This window comes from Tachysurus fulvidraco, chromosome 20 (assembly GCF_022655615.1).
Source record: "Tachysurus fulvidraco isolate hzauxx_2018 chromosome 20, HZAU_PFXX_2.0, whole genome shotgun sequence".
Taxonomy (NCBI): domain Eukaryota; kingdom Metazoa; phylum Chordata; class Actinopteri; order Siluriformes; family Bagridae; genus Tachysurus; species Tachysurus fulvidraco.
This window is the reverse complement of record NC_062537.1, coordinates 14,370,522-14,386,875: the sequence shown is the minus strand read 5'-3', so window position 1 is coordinate 14,386,875 and position 16,354 is coordinate 14,370,522. Positions and strand designations below refer to the sequence as shown.

General features: G+C 39.5%; 1 protein-coding gene across 5 annotated transcripts in view; it reads right to left on the bottom strand.

Annotated features, from left to right (window-relative positions):
- Positions 1 to 2,102: 2,102 nt before the first annotated feature.
- The window catches only part of pam (peptidylglycine alpha-amidating monooxygenase), a 66,472-nt gene continuing 52,220 nt past the window's right edge, over positions 2,103 to 16,354 (bottom strand). For all 5 annotated transcript variants that reach the window (XM_047804608.1, XM_047804606.1, XM_047804609.1 and 2 more), the window contains 9 exons: positions 16,229 to 16,301; positions 15,307 to 15,517; positions 14,662 to 14,865; positions 8,871 to 8,989; positions 7,171 to 7,270; positions 6,490 to 6,543; positions 5,549 to 5,839; positions 4,721 to 4,783; positions 2,103 to 2,953 (listed from right to left, as the gene is read on the bottom strand). In XM_047804608.1, the coding sequence (XP_047660564.1) occupies positions 2,775 to 2,953; positions 4,721 to 4,783; positions 5,549 to 5,839; positions 6,490 to 6,543; positions 7,171 to 7,270; positions 8,871 to 8,989; positions 14,662 to 14,865; positions 15,307 to 15,517; positions 16,229 to 16,301 (1,294 nt within the window). In that variant the 3' untranslated portion in view covers positions 2,103 to 2,774. The remainder of the gene's footprint in view (positions 2,954 to 4,720; positions 4,784 to 5,548; positions 5,840 to 6,489; positions 6,544 to 7,170; positions 7,271 to 8,870; positions 8,990 to 14,661; positions 14,866 to 15,306; positions 15,518 to 16,228; positions 16,302 to 16,354) is intronic.

Here is a 16,354-nt window from a genome sequence, read left to right as displayed (position 1 = left end):
AGGTGTGACGTCAGAACCAAAGAGGAAACAACCGGAAGCTGCAATCCTGAAAAACTAGAGCCATGTGACTAGATGTCACTTTGGGGCCAAAATAAATCACACAAACGTATGAAAAAACTGTTGCACAAAGCACACGGTTATGTATGATACCGTTATGGCTCTATGCTGTAGCACGTTTCCCTTCAATGGAACCCAAACATGACAATGCACAAGCACAAAGCGAGCTTCATGAAGACACGTGTGAGAAGGACACAGTGGAAGAACGTTAGTGTCCTCCACAGAGCCCTGATCCACAGAGCCCTGATCTCAACCCTTAACTAAACACCTTGATGATGTTGGGGATGATGATGATGATGATGGGGATGAGCTGGGATGTTGACTACACCCATGTAGGCATCCTACCCAAATATCAGCCCGGGTTGTGACTTTGCCAGTGATTGATCTGCAGTCACCCAGTGTTTCATGAGTGACTGTGTTTAAGATGACCCGTTAGTTCATCAGGAGCTCTTGGCTGCACTATTATGAACTGTTGTAGAAAGGACATTATTTACATTTACACTATTTACTGTAGAGTGTCACCCAAATGAGGATGAGGTTCCTCTCAAGGTTTCTTTCTCATATCATCTCAAGGAGATTTTCCTTGATGCCGTCGCCTCCGGCTTGTTCATTAGGGATAGAGATATTTTTGTACAATATACAGCAGCAGTTGAGTGTGTAACATATACAGATGATGTGATGACTGACAGTTCTGATAATGCAGTGCTTATAGATATGAACATCGAATATAATTATGGTGAGTTGTTAATCAGGGTGATTGCCTGGTGCCTGGGGAAAATACTGTTCCTGTGTCTGGCAGTTTGGTAAACAAAACTCTGTACACCTGCCAGAAGGGAGGAGCTGAAAGAGTTTGTGTCCAGGGTGTGAAGGGTCAGTAGTGATTTTTCCTGCCCAGTTTCTGGTTCTTGTGTCGTACAAGACCTGGGGAGTGGGCAGGGGGCATCATTTCTTCTGTTTTTACTGTGCGTTGCAGTCTGTTCCTGTCCTACATCTAAATGCGGTCTTATTTTTTTGTTACACATAATTACTTACATTATATTTACATTTGTGGATTTTTTGTCATTTATTGTTCATCTTTGTCAAGTTTCACTAACATATTTTGTTTACAGAAGCATACATTTTGCCTGCAATTTGCTGCATACATACATGCAAATTTATTCAGTTTAGTATACATATATATATTTGATAGAATTTCATGCTGTTATGCCTTAGTCTGACTGTCTGCCTGCTGCTCACAATGAGCCTGATGCTTTTCTACCAGAAACGTCTTGCAATTTGATTGGCTGTTCAAACTTCCACCAGTTACAACAGGAACACATGTTGATCTCTGACACATCAGATATTATAAGAACCATCAGCTAACAATCCAACTAAACACTTCAAATTTTATACATTAAAATGTGAGCTCTTTTTAATGAAAACGTTGACGTGTTGTTCCTAATAATAGCAACCACTAGATGGCACTGTGTCGCTGAAGTAAATTCTCAGATTATTTTTGTCCATTTGGAGAAAAACAGGGAAAAAGCCTTAATGTGATTTAATGAAGCAAAGCATTTATTAAGTGACCCCAGATCTCTCCCACATCTCTTCATAAACACGCTTCACTTCTCAAAGGACCAAACATTTATAAAAAAAAAAAAAAAAAAGAATATTTTCACATTAAGTATAATTATATAATAAGAAAGGTAGAAACATCAGTGTCTCTGGGTCACTGTTTTAAAAAAGACCTGTTTAAACTGTTGTTTGTAATAGATGATAATGGAGGCTTAAAAAAGATTCATGAGTGTTTGGCATGTGTTTTTAGGTTTATGACGTTTTATATATTTATAAATCTGTGAGACATTTAGTGTAGGGAGATTTTTCTTTTCTTTTTCTTAAATACCTAGCATAAAGTTTTGGAAGGGTGGACAAATATATTTGCAATTGTTTGAATCATTTTGTAAGGCGATTCTTATATTTATATATATATATGTGTTTTACAAAGCTGGAGAAAAAACTATTAAACAAATGATCAAATCTAAAGAAAGATCAACAGAATAGAGAGATGCTTTGCAGACACTTTATTACACAAATAACATTGTTACTGAAAATAGTATTCTTGCAATAAAACCTCAGTATGTCACAACAAATATCAGACATCTCACATCCTGCTTGGAAAATGTCGTAAATACAGCTTTAGATACATCTTAATAATCCTCTTTTTTTTTCTTTTCACTTAATGCGGCACAAGATAAATCAAAATACAGGTGACGATAGCAGCGTTTTGAAGAAAGTGGCACATCTGTAGTAATAGGTGCTGCAGAAGGCGAAATACATAATCAAAAAGGCACAAATGTACAAATAAGAGATAAAACAAACATCTGGACCAGTTACCTGAAAACTTAAAAAACTATCAAGTTTCATCAAGATAAATTATCAGCATACATTTGCCAATTTAAAATGAAAACAAATCTACCTCCTTCTCCTCTTCCATTAAAAATAAGCATAGAGCTCTATCCCTAAATCTACCAGTGTTTGCTCCTCTACGCTTTTGCTCCCTTAAAATCATAAATTAAAATGGCAGTCGTATATATTCTATTAAAAAAAAAAAAAAAAAAAGGTTTCTGCACAAATAAATTAAAATATATTGGCAGCCAATGCGTATAGTTACGTATATGATTGCGGTACATTGTAAGGGTTCGAGCACGGACGGAGAAGGTGGAGCCTGGGCTGAATTATTAGGACGAGGAAACGGGGGGAGGAGGGGCAGAATATTCCTCGTTCTCCGAGTCGGTGGCGTCCTCGTCATCCTTCTCTAGGTCGCTGCCCTCTGTGCTTAGACGGTCAAAGCCCTGCCGTGTGTAGCCTTTGTGGGTTGCGAAGAAATTGCCTAAGTTTAATGTTCCTGCAGCTTTACCTGAGGAAACAGAGACAGAACTTTACAGCTCTATAAAAACATGTAGACGAAAGCAGCCAGAACGTTTCTGTAACGTCAATAGTTACGTACTATTCAAATGAAAGCAATATAAGACGTGAGAACTCCTAGCTAATGACAGAAAATCCAAGTCTGTTTTTTGAGAATGAATCATGGAGCCCACAGTTTATTACTGAGTAAGTAAATATTAGGGCATCTGAATAATACTTAACAAAATCGAGCAACATCTCATCAGCTGCATTGATAAAGATCCTCAAGACAAATTTCAACCAAGAACTAATTACAATTATGAAGAAAAGAGATCAACACAATCCCACACACACTGAGAACCATCAAAATAAGGACAGATCCGTAATTATTGGCACCCTTTGTAAACATGGGTCGAAATTAAAATTCAATTCTGGAGCTGACTGTAACGAATGTTGGGATGAATCTAGTGGAAAGAAATGTAATTATGTTTGGGTTAAATAAATGTTATCTACTGCCTCCTGATCTTTGCTGTGATTCTGCCTCCAGTCTCTAACGTGTCCCACACAGAAGTAAACAATCTCGTTACATAAAAGGGTCATTTAATAAACGATTGAGAACACGCAACTAAATTCACCTATAACTAACACAACCCTAAACACACTGTTAACACTAATCACCTAAGCTAATAATGAGGTTAAGAGCAGTGTTGTCTCTCAAAATTCTCTCATATTACGTTGTAGGTTCTCGCCATTTTTCCCAGAGCACTTTAATACCAGAGGTGAACATTTCTAACCTTCAGTAAGTCTTTCTGGTCACGGCTGCACTGCTACAACAGTGATGGTCATGTTGTAGGTAGCTTACTGCTAAGAGATGCTGTATTAATCCTGCCTTCACGGTCTTTATTTAAACCCCTGACTGTGTGCAGTTTCCTGAGGCAGTGCTGCATGAAGTTGTTTACAGAGCGGCTAAACAATGCATGTTGATTTAGCTTCATCGTGTATTACTCCCAACACTTTTAAATGCACATACGCAATTTAGAAAATGTTTCTGTCAGGAAAGACAGTATGCACTGCGATATGCTAAGAGGTCATGCGGGCAGAAATAAACCTGTGCTCACTCGCTAATGTCTTTATAACTCTGAATACTTTTTTCTTATTCTTTATTTAAACTAAAGCTAGTGAACCATCTGTATATTTCAATCTTCTGAAATAAAAGTCATTTATGGAAGATACCATTAAAAAAAAAAAAAAGTGTTATTAAGTACATTTACTGGATCTCTCCAAGCCATCTTAAAAGTGCCTTCAGGGCTTTTCCGCTTCAGATCCGCGCCATCTGCGGTACATTTTTACGGGCCGGGCCCTTTCCAATTAATGCCTAGTGCTTAGTCACGTAGAAAAGAGTCTTTAATGTCTCTGCATTGCTGCAGACTCACTGGCACAGACCGTATTAGCAACACAGTCTTGTAAATGAGCATAAATGATATTGCTCATGACATGTATATGCATAACAGCATTATTCTTCAAGGGACTGTTACAAGCCCTGGGTACATTTTAGAAAGCTTCCGTTCACTTACCCTACACATCTGTAGGTTTAAATTTGCTGAAGAACACAGCAGTAGTCTTATGCCATGCAATTTTTCCATGGTATACAATGACTACGGCTGATCGCACGCTGACGCATAGCTGCGGTTTACTAATTAAGTGTATGTCTGTATGCACTGAAGACAGAGAGGTTCTGAGACAGATCTTATAATTGCTATATATGGTGAGCTCCACTCACCTCTGAGTTTACCCAAGATTCCACCTGACGATCCTGATGGTTCCAGCTTCACCTCATGACCATCTTGTAAAATGGGGAAAAATGAGATACATTAAAACCAGGTGTAATGAGGCATACAGTACAGGAACAGGTTCTGGAGCAGCTGCTGTAGTGTGGTTATAGATATGTGTATCTTTTTACCCCTAACAGGTGTCGTATATGCCTCTGGTGGAGGCTAGGGAGCATTTAAACTACATGACTAAACCACAAACTAGACCGGTGGCGCCTGAGGTGCTTACTGTATGTGACAGTGATGTAGCGCTCGGGTTTTGAGTAAACTACTGAAATAATTGCTTCTTTAACATTAAATCATGTTAAAACAACATCCACTACAGTACATTTTACCGCCGTTCCTTTATCCTGGATTCTGTTCAGAACTCGAATGGGACTTGATTTGAGTAAGGATTTAAAAGTTGTATGTAACTGGAATAAGTGAAAGCACTGATCATTGATGTAAAACACGTTGCATTTGCTTTTTCTCTGCTTGGCCCAAATGTTTTAAAATACCCGCATTTTGTAATTACTCAAAATCAAGTAACTGTGTGCTTGAGATGATCAAAGTAGTCACATGTAGCTTAAATGAATCATTTTGTTCTGGAAAATCTCAATCAGGCAGACTATGACACAAAACCGACATTAAAGTGAAGCGCGGAAATTTAATGGAGTTGAAATTAGTATTAATTAAAAACAAAAAGCAGCGTGACCAACAGATGAAACAGCATGATCACACCAAGTTCAAGGACTCCTTGTTGCCTCTTAAAATTCCTGGCTATAAATCTGTCTAGTTACCTCCATACATCCTGCTCTTCCTCCAGCGGATGAACACGCCGATAGTGATGACCAGCACGAGGGGCAGAAGCAGGAGCAGAGTGGTGAGGACTGCAGGAGACAGACCCTGAGCTGTGGCAGGCTTCTTCTCATTCTCCTTTTCTTCCGCTTTCTCCTCTGGAGCTTTGACCTGTTGAACTGGCGCTGCCTCCTTCTCCTTAGTCGCAGGTAGTTTCTGTACGGTCGCTTCAGGGGCATGGACCATCTGCTTGTGGATCGGCTTTAATTTGGCCTGGACGAACGTTTCTGTTTCTAAGAGAGGAAAAGAAGAGCGTTTTCAATTCGTTTGTTCTATACTGAGGTAAATTTGTGCCATTTAAACACTGTTCGGTCAAAACAGTGGCTTTTGATACGACACGATTGTTTTATAGCCAAGTTGGTAATTAAACCTTAAAACATGAGCACTTTTCCTTTCTCACGCAAGTATTATGTTAGAAAATCTCAATTATAATACTGAGACTAATAAAGGAAATTGGCCAAAAGGTGTCAACCTTAATGGCTGTGTCATTAAACCTAATTACAGAGTAGTACAATTCCTCACTGAATTACAGGCAAAAGGTTGCCTTAAACATCCAACTCTTCACCTCCACAGGCTTTTGTGTAATCACTGGGCCAACATCTGCCCTCTGCTTAACATAAACGCAACAAGGAACGGCTCGGTAAATATTTAGTGCACTTTGTGTTTTCTTCACGGCGCTCGTGAGCCTGGCATTTTCTCTACGTGCCTGAGTTTGACAGCAGAAAATGTCAGCAGACACGACAATTTCTGTTTGTTCCCGCACCCCTGACCTGACAGACCCGAGAGTCAAAACAGAAACCAGAACAACAAGAAGGAAGCGAACATGGCAAACACGAGCGGACGTTTAGTCAAAAAAAACATGTAAACGAGACAGAAAACATACCTTCGATTTCCTGCACCTCGATTCCGCCCTTTTTAACAGAACGATGCTCTGCTTCTGAAAGGAGAAAAGGAGAATACGGTTTACTGCTTTTTGTAACTGACATTTAATAGCTGCCCATTAAGCTACCTTCTATCAAGAGAGCTTAAAAAAAGCTGAATCTGTGAAGGTCTGATGGGTTTTTCACCTTGAATAATGTTTAAAAAAAAAACATGATCTTGGCTATGAGTCATCTCAGGGCTGTATTCAGAATATTATGAATGTGCAGCCATGTCCTTGCTACATGATTATAACAAAGGAAAGGGATGGATGATTGACATGTGAGGGTAAAAAACACCCCAGATCTCAGCGGGGCATCTTGACAGCAGGTTGTGAAGTACAGCATCAAGCGTGAGGCATAATGCAATTCTTTAGACAACAAGCAGAATGTGTAATGTGTACATCAGTCAAAACCGCACACAAGACCGAGCCACATGGCTCAATGAGGCCAGACTTCATCCGTGAGTCAAGTGCTTAGGACTTTAGAGACATTTAGAGAAGAGCAGATATATTAAAAGTGTCATTTCACAGATTAATCATCACTCCTCTGCACTTTCATGCCTTTAAGTGCAAGTACTTTCAGATGATTTGGACGATGATTATGTTTGAATATAGAATTAATACAGAGAGAGTTTCTTAACTTACTTTCTGATGGAACAAACTTAATAACCGAGTCCGAGGCGGCGTCTCCGACGAAGACGCTTCCGTCCTTCGCGACGACGATGTCGTGTGGCATTTTGAATTTCTAAACCGTATAAAACACATGAGACAGTAATTAACACCTGAGATTTCATAGCACTGCTGATTTCTTAAACTGATAAGGATTCTAAACGTTAGTGAGATGGTAAAGAAGACCATCTACTTTTCTAATGCAGCACCTCTGACAGTAGCTCATGTCATGTGTAAGAAAGACAAAAAATTTCTCCCTTCATGTTCAGTTCATATTTTAATAGGCATTACTAAGGTTTTAGCACGATGTATGTTTTAATACTGAACCTTTACATCATTACAATTTACATCATTACCTTCATCATTTAATGTACTGTGGACTCAAATCTGCTGTAAGCATGAGTTCAGTGAGTGCTTCAACAATCTCGGTGGGGTTTTGCTGATGCTTTGGTCTTGCCTTAATTAGAATTTAATTTAGGTTCCTTTATTTCACATCCATATCCTTCTATTTCTCTGTTATGCTATAATATACTGTACACTTGAAGTACTTGCTTCATCTGTAAAGCTGCTCTGAGACAATGTCCAATGGTAAAAGCGCTACACAAATAAATTAGAATTGAATTGAATTTGCAAATGCTTTTGCTGTGCACTGGTCAAAATAGGACTTTGCCTACAGCTTTGGCAACAGCAAACTGAATCGGAGAGGAAAACGGACTCGCTCCGGATAGAGCAATCAAAACAAAAGCCATCAGACTAATGGGTACATGATGATGGGTAATGCTGTGCATGGTGATTTCTCATGATGTGCCTGACCATATATTCACACATACATCACACTATATTCAAGAGGCCGGTGTTTGAACTCTACACCAAAGTCACTCTCTAATCAAATGTTAAAAGGTTGGGAAATCTAAAGCATCACCTGACAAACCTACAAGCTGCTAGGCTACTTTCACGTTCTTCTTCCCAGCACAACCCGATCAAATGTTTTACATCTGATCCTACGCAAAGCACAACAAGCTGGTGGGAATTCAGCTGTTTTAAAAAATGCTCTTTTTTCCATTGAAATAATTCAAATTGACATAATCTTGTTAGTGAGGGGATTTACAACGTTTTCAACTGAAAATATTTCCAACGGTGCCGTATTAGTTCACCACATTTAGTTAAATCAATCTTTACTTAATCCTTATTACTGATAATAATAAGTAAACTAAGCTAGGTCTTGAGCTAGACTAGTCCGTCAATTAAGTGCCAATTAAGTGTGTGTGCCTTCAGCACGTAAACATTTTGGGCTTTGTTTCTGAAAACACATCAATAGAGAAATCATCCTCATCAGCGGCGCTTGGATAATGTTCAAATTGATTTTCCAGCAGTAAGAGGAACGACACAAGCATTACTTTCTTCTGATGTAATACCTGCTCAAAGTCCAAATATTGCTTAAACCTAAATGTAAAATACTGTAAAAGGCAGCACCAAAATCCCATCATGTCATCTCTTTTACATCTGCCAATCAATCATAACAGCACTGAGTGTATGAGGAAGTAAAGCTACAAAGGATACAAGATCTGTTATGTAAGGTGGAGCAGCAGTGTGTGTGTGTGTGTGTGTGTGTGTGTGTGTGTGTGTGTGTGTGTGTGTGTGTGTGTGTGTGTGTGTGTGTTCGTATAAGAGCACACCTGTGTGTCAGGCGCAAATGTATCCAGGATCTCCTTGGTTGAATATTGGAGCACAAAGCCTCGGAGCGGGGCGGACTGGCCGTATGCCGATTCTCCATTCACCACGTAGATTAAGCCACCTGAAACAGCACATTAGCATGAGAGACGCGCCATCTGAGAAACAGCAGCACATAAATATTGATTCAGCTTGTACATTAAACATCAAAGGAGCTGCCAAAGAGGCTGGGTGATCAAATCATCTGTGCATATTAAAACACAGGGGCCAGTCGAGTGGAACTGATACAGCGACGGGTAGCGACACACGTTTGTTCGTGTATTCACATCTAATGTATTTTGAATTTCGTTTAAATAATTGCTTTAAAGATTCATTAATTGTATAACATTTGATCGATTTATTTAAACACACCCCATTGCGAAACTGTGATATTTACTGTATTTGTGCCACGTTAGAACTCTACGTATATCATCTTGTAATTTTTTATTAATTTCTATATCAATTGACTATATCGATTAGGTCTTAAAAGATGTCTAAAAAAAATCTAAAAAAATCCAATACTCTGAGGTCATTATATGGCTCTCTCATTTTGTACCTTGAATCAAATCAAATGCGGAAAAGAGGGGAAGAGTCGAGTGCAGGCGGGTTGGAGTGGGTGGAGAAAAGAGCGTTGTGTGTGACAGAAGAGTGTCAGCAAGAATCAAAAGAAAGGTGTAGAAGACAGTAATGAGATCAGCTCTGCTGTATGGGTTAGAGACTGTAGCAGTGAGGAAAAGACATGAGGCAGAGATGGAGGTAGCAGAGATGAGGATGTTGAGGTTCTCTTTAGGAGTGACGAGGATGGACAGGATTAGGAAGGAGCACATCAGAGGGACGGCTCAGGTTGACTGTTTTGAGGACAAGGTCAGAGAAGATAGATGGTATGTTGGAGATGAGATGAGACTGCCAGGTAAGAAGTCAAGAGGAAGGCCAAAGAGGAGATGTATGGATGTGTTGAAAGTAGACATGAAGTTAATTGGTGCAAGAGTAGAGGATGCTGAGGATAGAGTTGGGTGGAAACAGATGATTCGCTGTGGCGACCCCTAACGGGAAAAGTCGAAAGTAGAAGAAGGTCTTAAATTAAATCAAATATTCTGAATATGCGATCCGATATTAAGAACTAGGTCCCACCTTGGCTCTCTGCATACTTTCCATCTTAAAAAAACAAAACCCACAGTACTGAATATTGTACAAATTTCTGACATTTAGCACAATTTTTAATTCAGTTAGTGAGATAGAGTGTGTGTGTACGTTTGTTTGTGAATATACAGTATTGTTGTGGAAGTTTTTGAAAAATAACACACCGGTAGGCACGGGCAAGAGTAAAAAGGTTCACAAGTTATTTGTACTGCTGCACAACAGGACCCAATGCTCCTTATGTAGCATAAGAGTGGATAAGGCTAGATCTTTCTTTACATTGGGATTTTATAAAACATGAGTCAAAACACAGAGACTGAAGAAAGGAAAACATCGTCAGTCATTGGCTACATTACGACGTCTGATCTGTTTGAGTCTCGCTATCTCGTCTACAGCTCATTCTGACCCTCTAATATTTTACACAAACCGTCTCTGGTAACAATTTCTAGTCACAAAAAACTTCTAGTCACACACAGAAGGTCGGACCTTCACGAAGAATGTCTTAGTAAAAGTTTCCATCACGATGTATACAGTACATATATTTATATGTGCTCCGTCTATCGCTCCCTCAGCTTCTCGTACATAAACCATGCACACACACACATACTCAAAAGTTTGCATACCCTGAAAGAAATTGCTAAACATTGCCATTTATTTGGAAAATATGAAATATTTATATTGAAAACAAAAGAATTGTTTCTTATTTAAGGATATTGGTCACGTAAAGTCAGTAATTATCACATAGTTGTTTGACTCCTTTTTTAATACGTAATGATAACTGAATTCACAAACAACCCTGATCAAAAGTTTACATATCATTGAATGTTTGGCCACATTATAAACACCCAGGTTGACACACAGAGGTTTAAACGGCATACAGTAAATAGTGAGTTTCTGAGGTGATGCTGACTTGGCTGGATTCTGCACCATGGGGGAAAACAAAAGAACTGCTAATGGACCTGCGTAATAAGGTGGCTGAACTTTATAAAGCAGGAAAAGGATATAAAAAGATCTCCCAACACTTGAAAATGCCAGTCAGTACTGTTCAAACTCTGATAAAGAGGTGGAAAATAAGAGGTTCGGATGACTCTAAGCCACAGTCAGGTAGAGCAAGAAAGATTTTAGTTCGTGATGCGAAGAAAAACCTATAAACAACTTTGAGAGCAATAATGGCTGCTCTGGAAAAATGTGCTGTTGTTTCAAGGAGCACAATAAGTAGGTACTTGTACACAAATGACCTGCATGGTAGAGTTGCCAGGAGAAAGCCATTACTGCACCCATGCCACAAAATACCCCACCTTCATTACACCAGACAGCACCAACACAAGCCTCATGGCTTCTGGAGCAGATTCATATGGAGTGATGAGACCAAAATTGAACTTTAAAGTCACAACCATAAACACCATCCCCACTGTAAAGCATGGTGGTGGAGCTCTGATGTTTTGGGGCTGTGTGAGCTCCAGTGCCACTGTAAGTTGTTAAAAACTGATGGCAAGATGAATGCAGCATGTTATCAGAAAATACTGTCAGACAATTTGCATTCTACAGCATGAAAGCTGCGCATGGGATGCCTTTAGGTCCAAAGGAAAAGCCAAGGTTGACCCTCCAATGGCTGCAGCAGAAAAAGGTGAAGGTTCTCTCAGGTCTCCTGACCTCAATATCGTTGAGCAACTTTGGGGAGATCTGCAGTTTGCTCAAGGCAACCAAAAAATTGACAGAAACTGGAGGCATTTTGCCAAAAAGAATCACAGCTATAACACCTGAGAATTAAGGACCTAAAGGTATGCAAACTTTTGAACAGGGATTATTTCCTTATTTTCTTTATGTTTTCTTTGATGATTGTTCCATTCTGTTATGCCTTACATATTAACTTGAGTCCTATAATAAATAAAATAAATTATTTTCGCCTTCTATTCACGTTTTCTTTAAAAAAAAAATGATACACATCTGGCAAATTATCCCAAGGTATGAAAACTTTTGAGCACAAGCATATATAAGAAGCAGAGGGAGCGACAGACGGAGCACAAGATCACATGCTTACTGGTTCAATTTCAACATACATACTGTATAAAAGCTGAGAGTTAGAGAAAACTTTAGTTGTAAATATTTTATGAACAAATCGATTCTTATAACAGAAAAGGTCAGGATTGCTTTCGACCAATATCAAAGTAGCAGCCCACACCTACACCTACACCATACTGTACAATCCCAACTCCACTGGCTTCATTCTTTATTTATTAAGAATAGAAATAGGGTCTATATATAAAGAGAGCAGATGATTTTTATTTGTTCATTCATTCATTCATTCCTTGACTCACTCACACAATCACTCACAAACTCACTCACACACTCACTCACACACTCACTCACACACTCACTCACACACTCACTCACACACTCACTCACTCATTCACACACTCACTCACACACTCACTCACACTCATTCACTCACCTACAGTACTCACACAGTCACTTACACAGTCACTTACACACTCACTCACCTACTCACTCACCTACTCACACACACTCACCTACACACTCACGCACTCACTCACACACTCACTCACACACTCACTCACACACACACTCACTCACACACTCACTCACACACTCACTCACACACTCACTCACACACTCACACACTCACTCACTCACACACTCACTCACTCACACACTCACTCACTCACACACTCACTCACTCACACACTCACTCACTCACACACTCACACTCACTCACCTACTCACTCACTCACTCACTCACACACTCACTCACCTACTCACACACTCACTCACACACTCACTCACCTACTCACACACTCACTCACACACTCACTCACCTACTCACACACTCACTCACCTACTCACACACTCACTCACACACTCACTCACCTACTCACACACTCACTCACCTACTCACACACTCACTCACCTACTCACACACTCACTCACCTACTCACACACTCACTCACACACTCACTCACCTACTCACACACTCACTCACACACTCACTCACTCACACACTCACTCACTCACCTACTCACTCACTCACTCACTCACACACTCACTCACTCACTCACTCACACACTCACTCACACACTCACTCACTCACACACTCACTCACACACTCACTCACCTACTCACACACTCACTCACACACTCACTCACCTACTCACACACTCACTCACACACTCACTCACACACTCACTCACTCACTCACTCACTCACTCACTCACTCACTCACTCACTCACTCACTCACTCACTCACTCACTCACTCACTCACTCACTCACTCACTCACTCACCTACTCACACACTCACTCACTCACACACTCACTCACCTACTCACACACTCACTCGATATTTAGGGAGTTTGGTTGATTGATTGGGTTTCTTCTATTTGACAGGGTTTTATTTTCCAGCTTGTCTTATGCATACAGCTCACCCTCAAGCCACTGCCATTAATCTCACTTTAAACCTTAAATATGATTTCCTTCAAGTTGACACAGGAAAGAAACTAAATAAATAATATTATTCCAGGCAGGTTTTGAGCTTCATCTGGGCCTCTTGTGTTTTATTCATAGCTTTATATTGTTTTCGCTGAACTATTTGGGGTTGGAACAATATGCTCTGTTATGCGATGGCTTTAAGGTGGCAGTGATTTATGCTTTGTAATTCGGTGGGTTTAAAATTTAAATAATACCCTTTTTGTAAGCCGAACAAAACTGCCTGGTCAAAGTGCACCCATTTTTCATCCTTTCATCTTTATAGGGATGCACTGATATGATTCTGTTCATTTCTAGCACCAATATTAGAGATCTCAGCATTGTCCGTATTGCTATTAATATTCATGGATACTGTTTAATACTGATTTTTCTTCACTTAATAAAATAATCGGTAATAAGTATTTAGTTTACAATAAAATGGCTACAAGCAGTAAAAGCTAGTGTGTTAACATCAAAATACTATCACTTGTTAGTACAATGTTATTAATGTTAACTTTACATCACTAATTAAAAGATAAGCATGTGATATGTCGATAATGAGAATGTGTTATGTCTGTAATGAGCATGTGTTATGTCTGTAATGAGCCTCTATTTGTCCTTGATTAACATTAGGGATGCAAACATGAGGCATATATCATATACCTTTATTGCCAGAATAAATCTACAGCATTTTACGAAACATTTTTCCTACAGTACCTTAAGACAGCACAATGTAATTTTAAAAAACTTAGATGGTTTTGTCTTCAGATAGTGGAAGATGGTTTATGCAACTTTAATACCTGCCCTTTGGTGTTATTAATTTAAACATGCAAAAATCACACTGCTAAGTTATTTACATAGACTCTGCCTTTTTTTAGGTAGAATAAAACCGACAAAGCCTACAATTCTGCACATGTGAAAGACCCAACCGTGTGTGGGCCAGTATTTTATCCACACTAATATGTAGTCACTCAGAGTCATAAGGCACGTCTGGTAAAGTATCAGTGCATCCCTATATATTTATAATAGGTGTTTCAGACCAGACACTCGTTCTGTCACAATAACTTATCCGAAAGACCACCAGCTTCCTACAGCACAGTGTCCTAGATGTGAGTGAATGCAATGAATATCGTTATTACCTTGTGCAGGTGAGTAGGAGACAGCAAATACTTCCCCACCAAACTCATCTTTCTTGATCTCCTTCACAAACTCGCCCGTGTCAGCCATGAAGCACTGCACCCGGCCGTTCTCTCGGTCAGCCACCAGCAGCTCACGCTTATCTGCTGCGAAGGCCAAGCTGTGGGGGATCTGGAAGGGAACACGTCTCCGCCGATCCAACGAACCTGCAGAAACGTATACAAAAACAACAAAGAATATAGAATCCTTAACAAGCATGATATACTCCACTGCATAACCTGCAACTAATAATGTGTAGTACTGTAATATCACGAAGTGAACTTTTAATCCAGATGCAAAACCACATACATTGTCAGACCAAGGCAAACTATATACAGCCTACATTATTATTTGGTGTGTGTGTGTATATATCATTTGGTGTGTAAATGTATATATATATATATATACACACACACACACACACACACACACACACACACACACACACACACACACACACTCACACTCACATATCTGATATCACACCCATTTTGTATCATATAAATGACAGATTTGTTTTAAGCTCTCTATGTTTTCTTGAAAAGCTGAGTGTAAGGACGGGAGTCATGTACACAATAATAGCAGAGTTTGAGTGGCAGAGTGTGTACCTGCTCCCCAGTGGGATAGATATTTGCCCTCTGGAGAGAATGTGAGGATCCTAGAATTGCAGTAGCCGTCAGACACATAGATGTTGCCAGTATCTGGGTCCACGGCGACATCAGTAGGCTGGCAGAAATGGTTCTTGTCAGAGCCTGGAACAAAAGCCTCTCCCAGAGCCAGCAGCGGTTTCTCATTTCCATCGCTGCTCAGTTTCAACACCTATGGCAGCAGGAAATCATAACAACAGATGACTTTTTTTGTAATGCACAACTCCTGCACTGTGAAAAAGACAGAGTTAAAATAAGTCATCTTGTCAGAGCTCACCGGATATGTCGGTTGGCGGCTAAAAATCAGCTGCCATAAAAATTTCGACAGAACTACCACATTCAAGAATCGGATGCCATTCTTAATAATCACAAAACCTACTGCAGCACACTGGCTAAAACAGAGTGTCACGATATGTCATAAATATTGTAATAATATACATTAAATCCCCTGTATACAGTATCCATTGTTTCAGCTACCACTGACGGTGGATTTTACACACCTCGAATACAAAAATTCCACATTCGTCATTTCAACTGTTCTTGGTTCATGGTTAGCATCCATCTCTGTTATCATACTTAATATTGCAGTATCGCAGCTCCGGTGATCAAATGACCTTGTTTTTTTATTAATGGCCCCATAGCACAGGAATAGCGGATGCCGAGATGCGATGTGTAAAGAGAAGTCGTAAACTGTTTGATTTAACTGAAACAGTAAAAATTCTCGATTTAATAGGAAAAGATGCTGCAATTGCTAGACTCTGCAAGAATAAATCTCCTATCTGTGAAACTCATCAATACTATCAGTAATACAGTATGTCGTGTTCACTACTATAGTTTTTTATAGTCTATTTCAAATGATAATATATATATTGAAATCCCTTACCTGATGAAGAGCTACATCGGTCACCCAATAATTATTGTCCTTATCAGTTGTGATACCATGTGGCATATAAAACCTGTTCAAAACCAAACAAACCCATCAGCAAACAACAGCATAGCCAAACAAAAC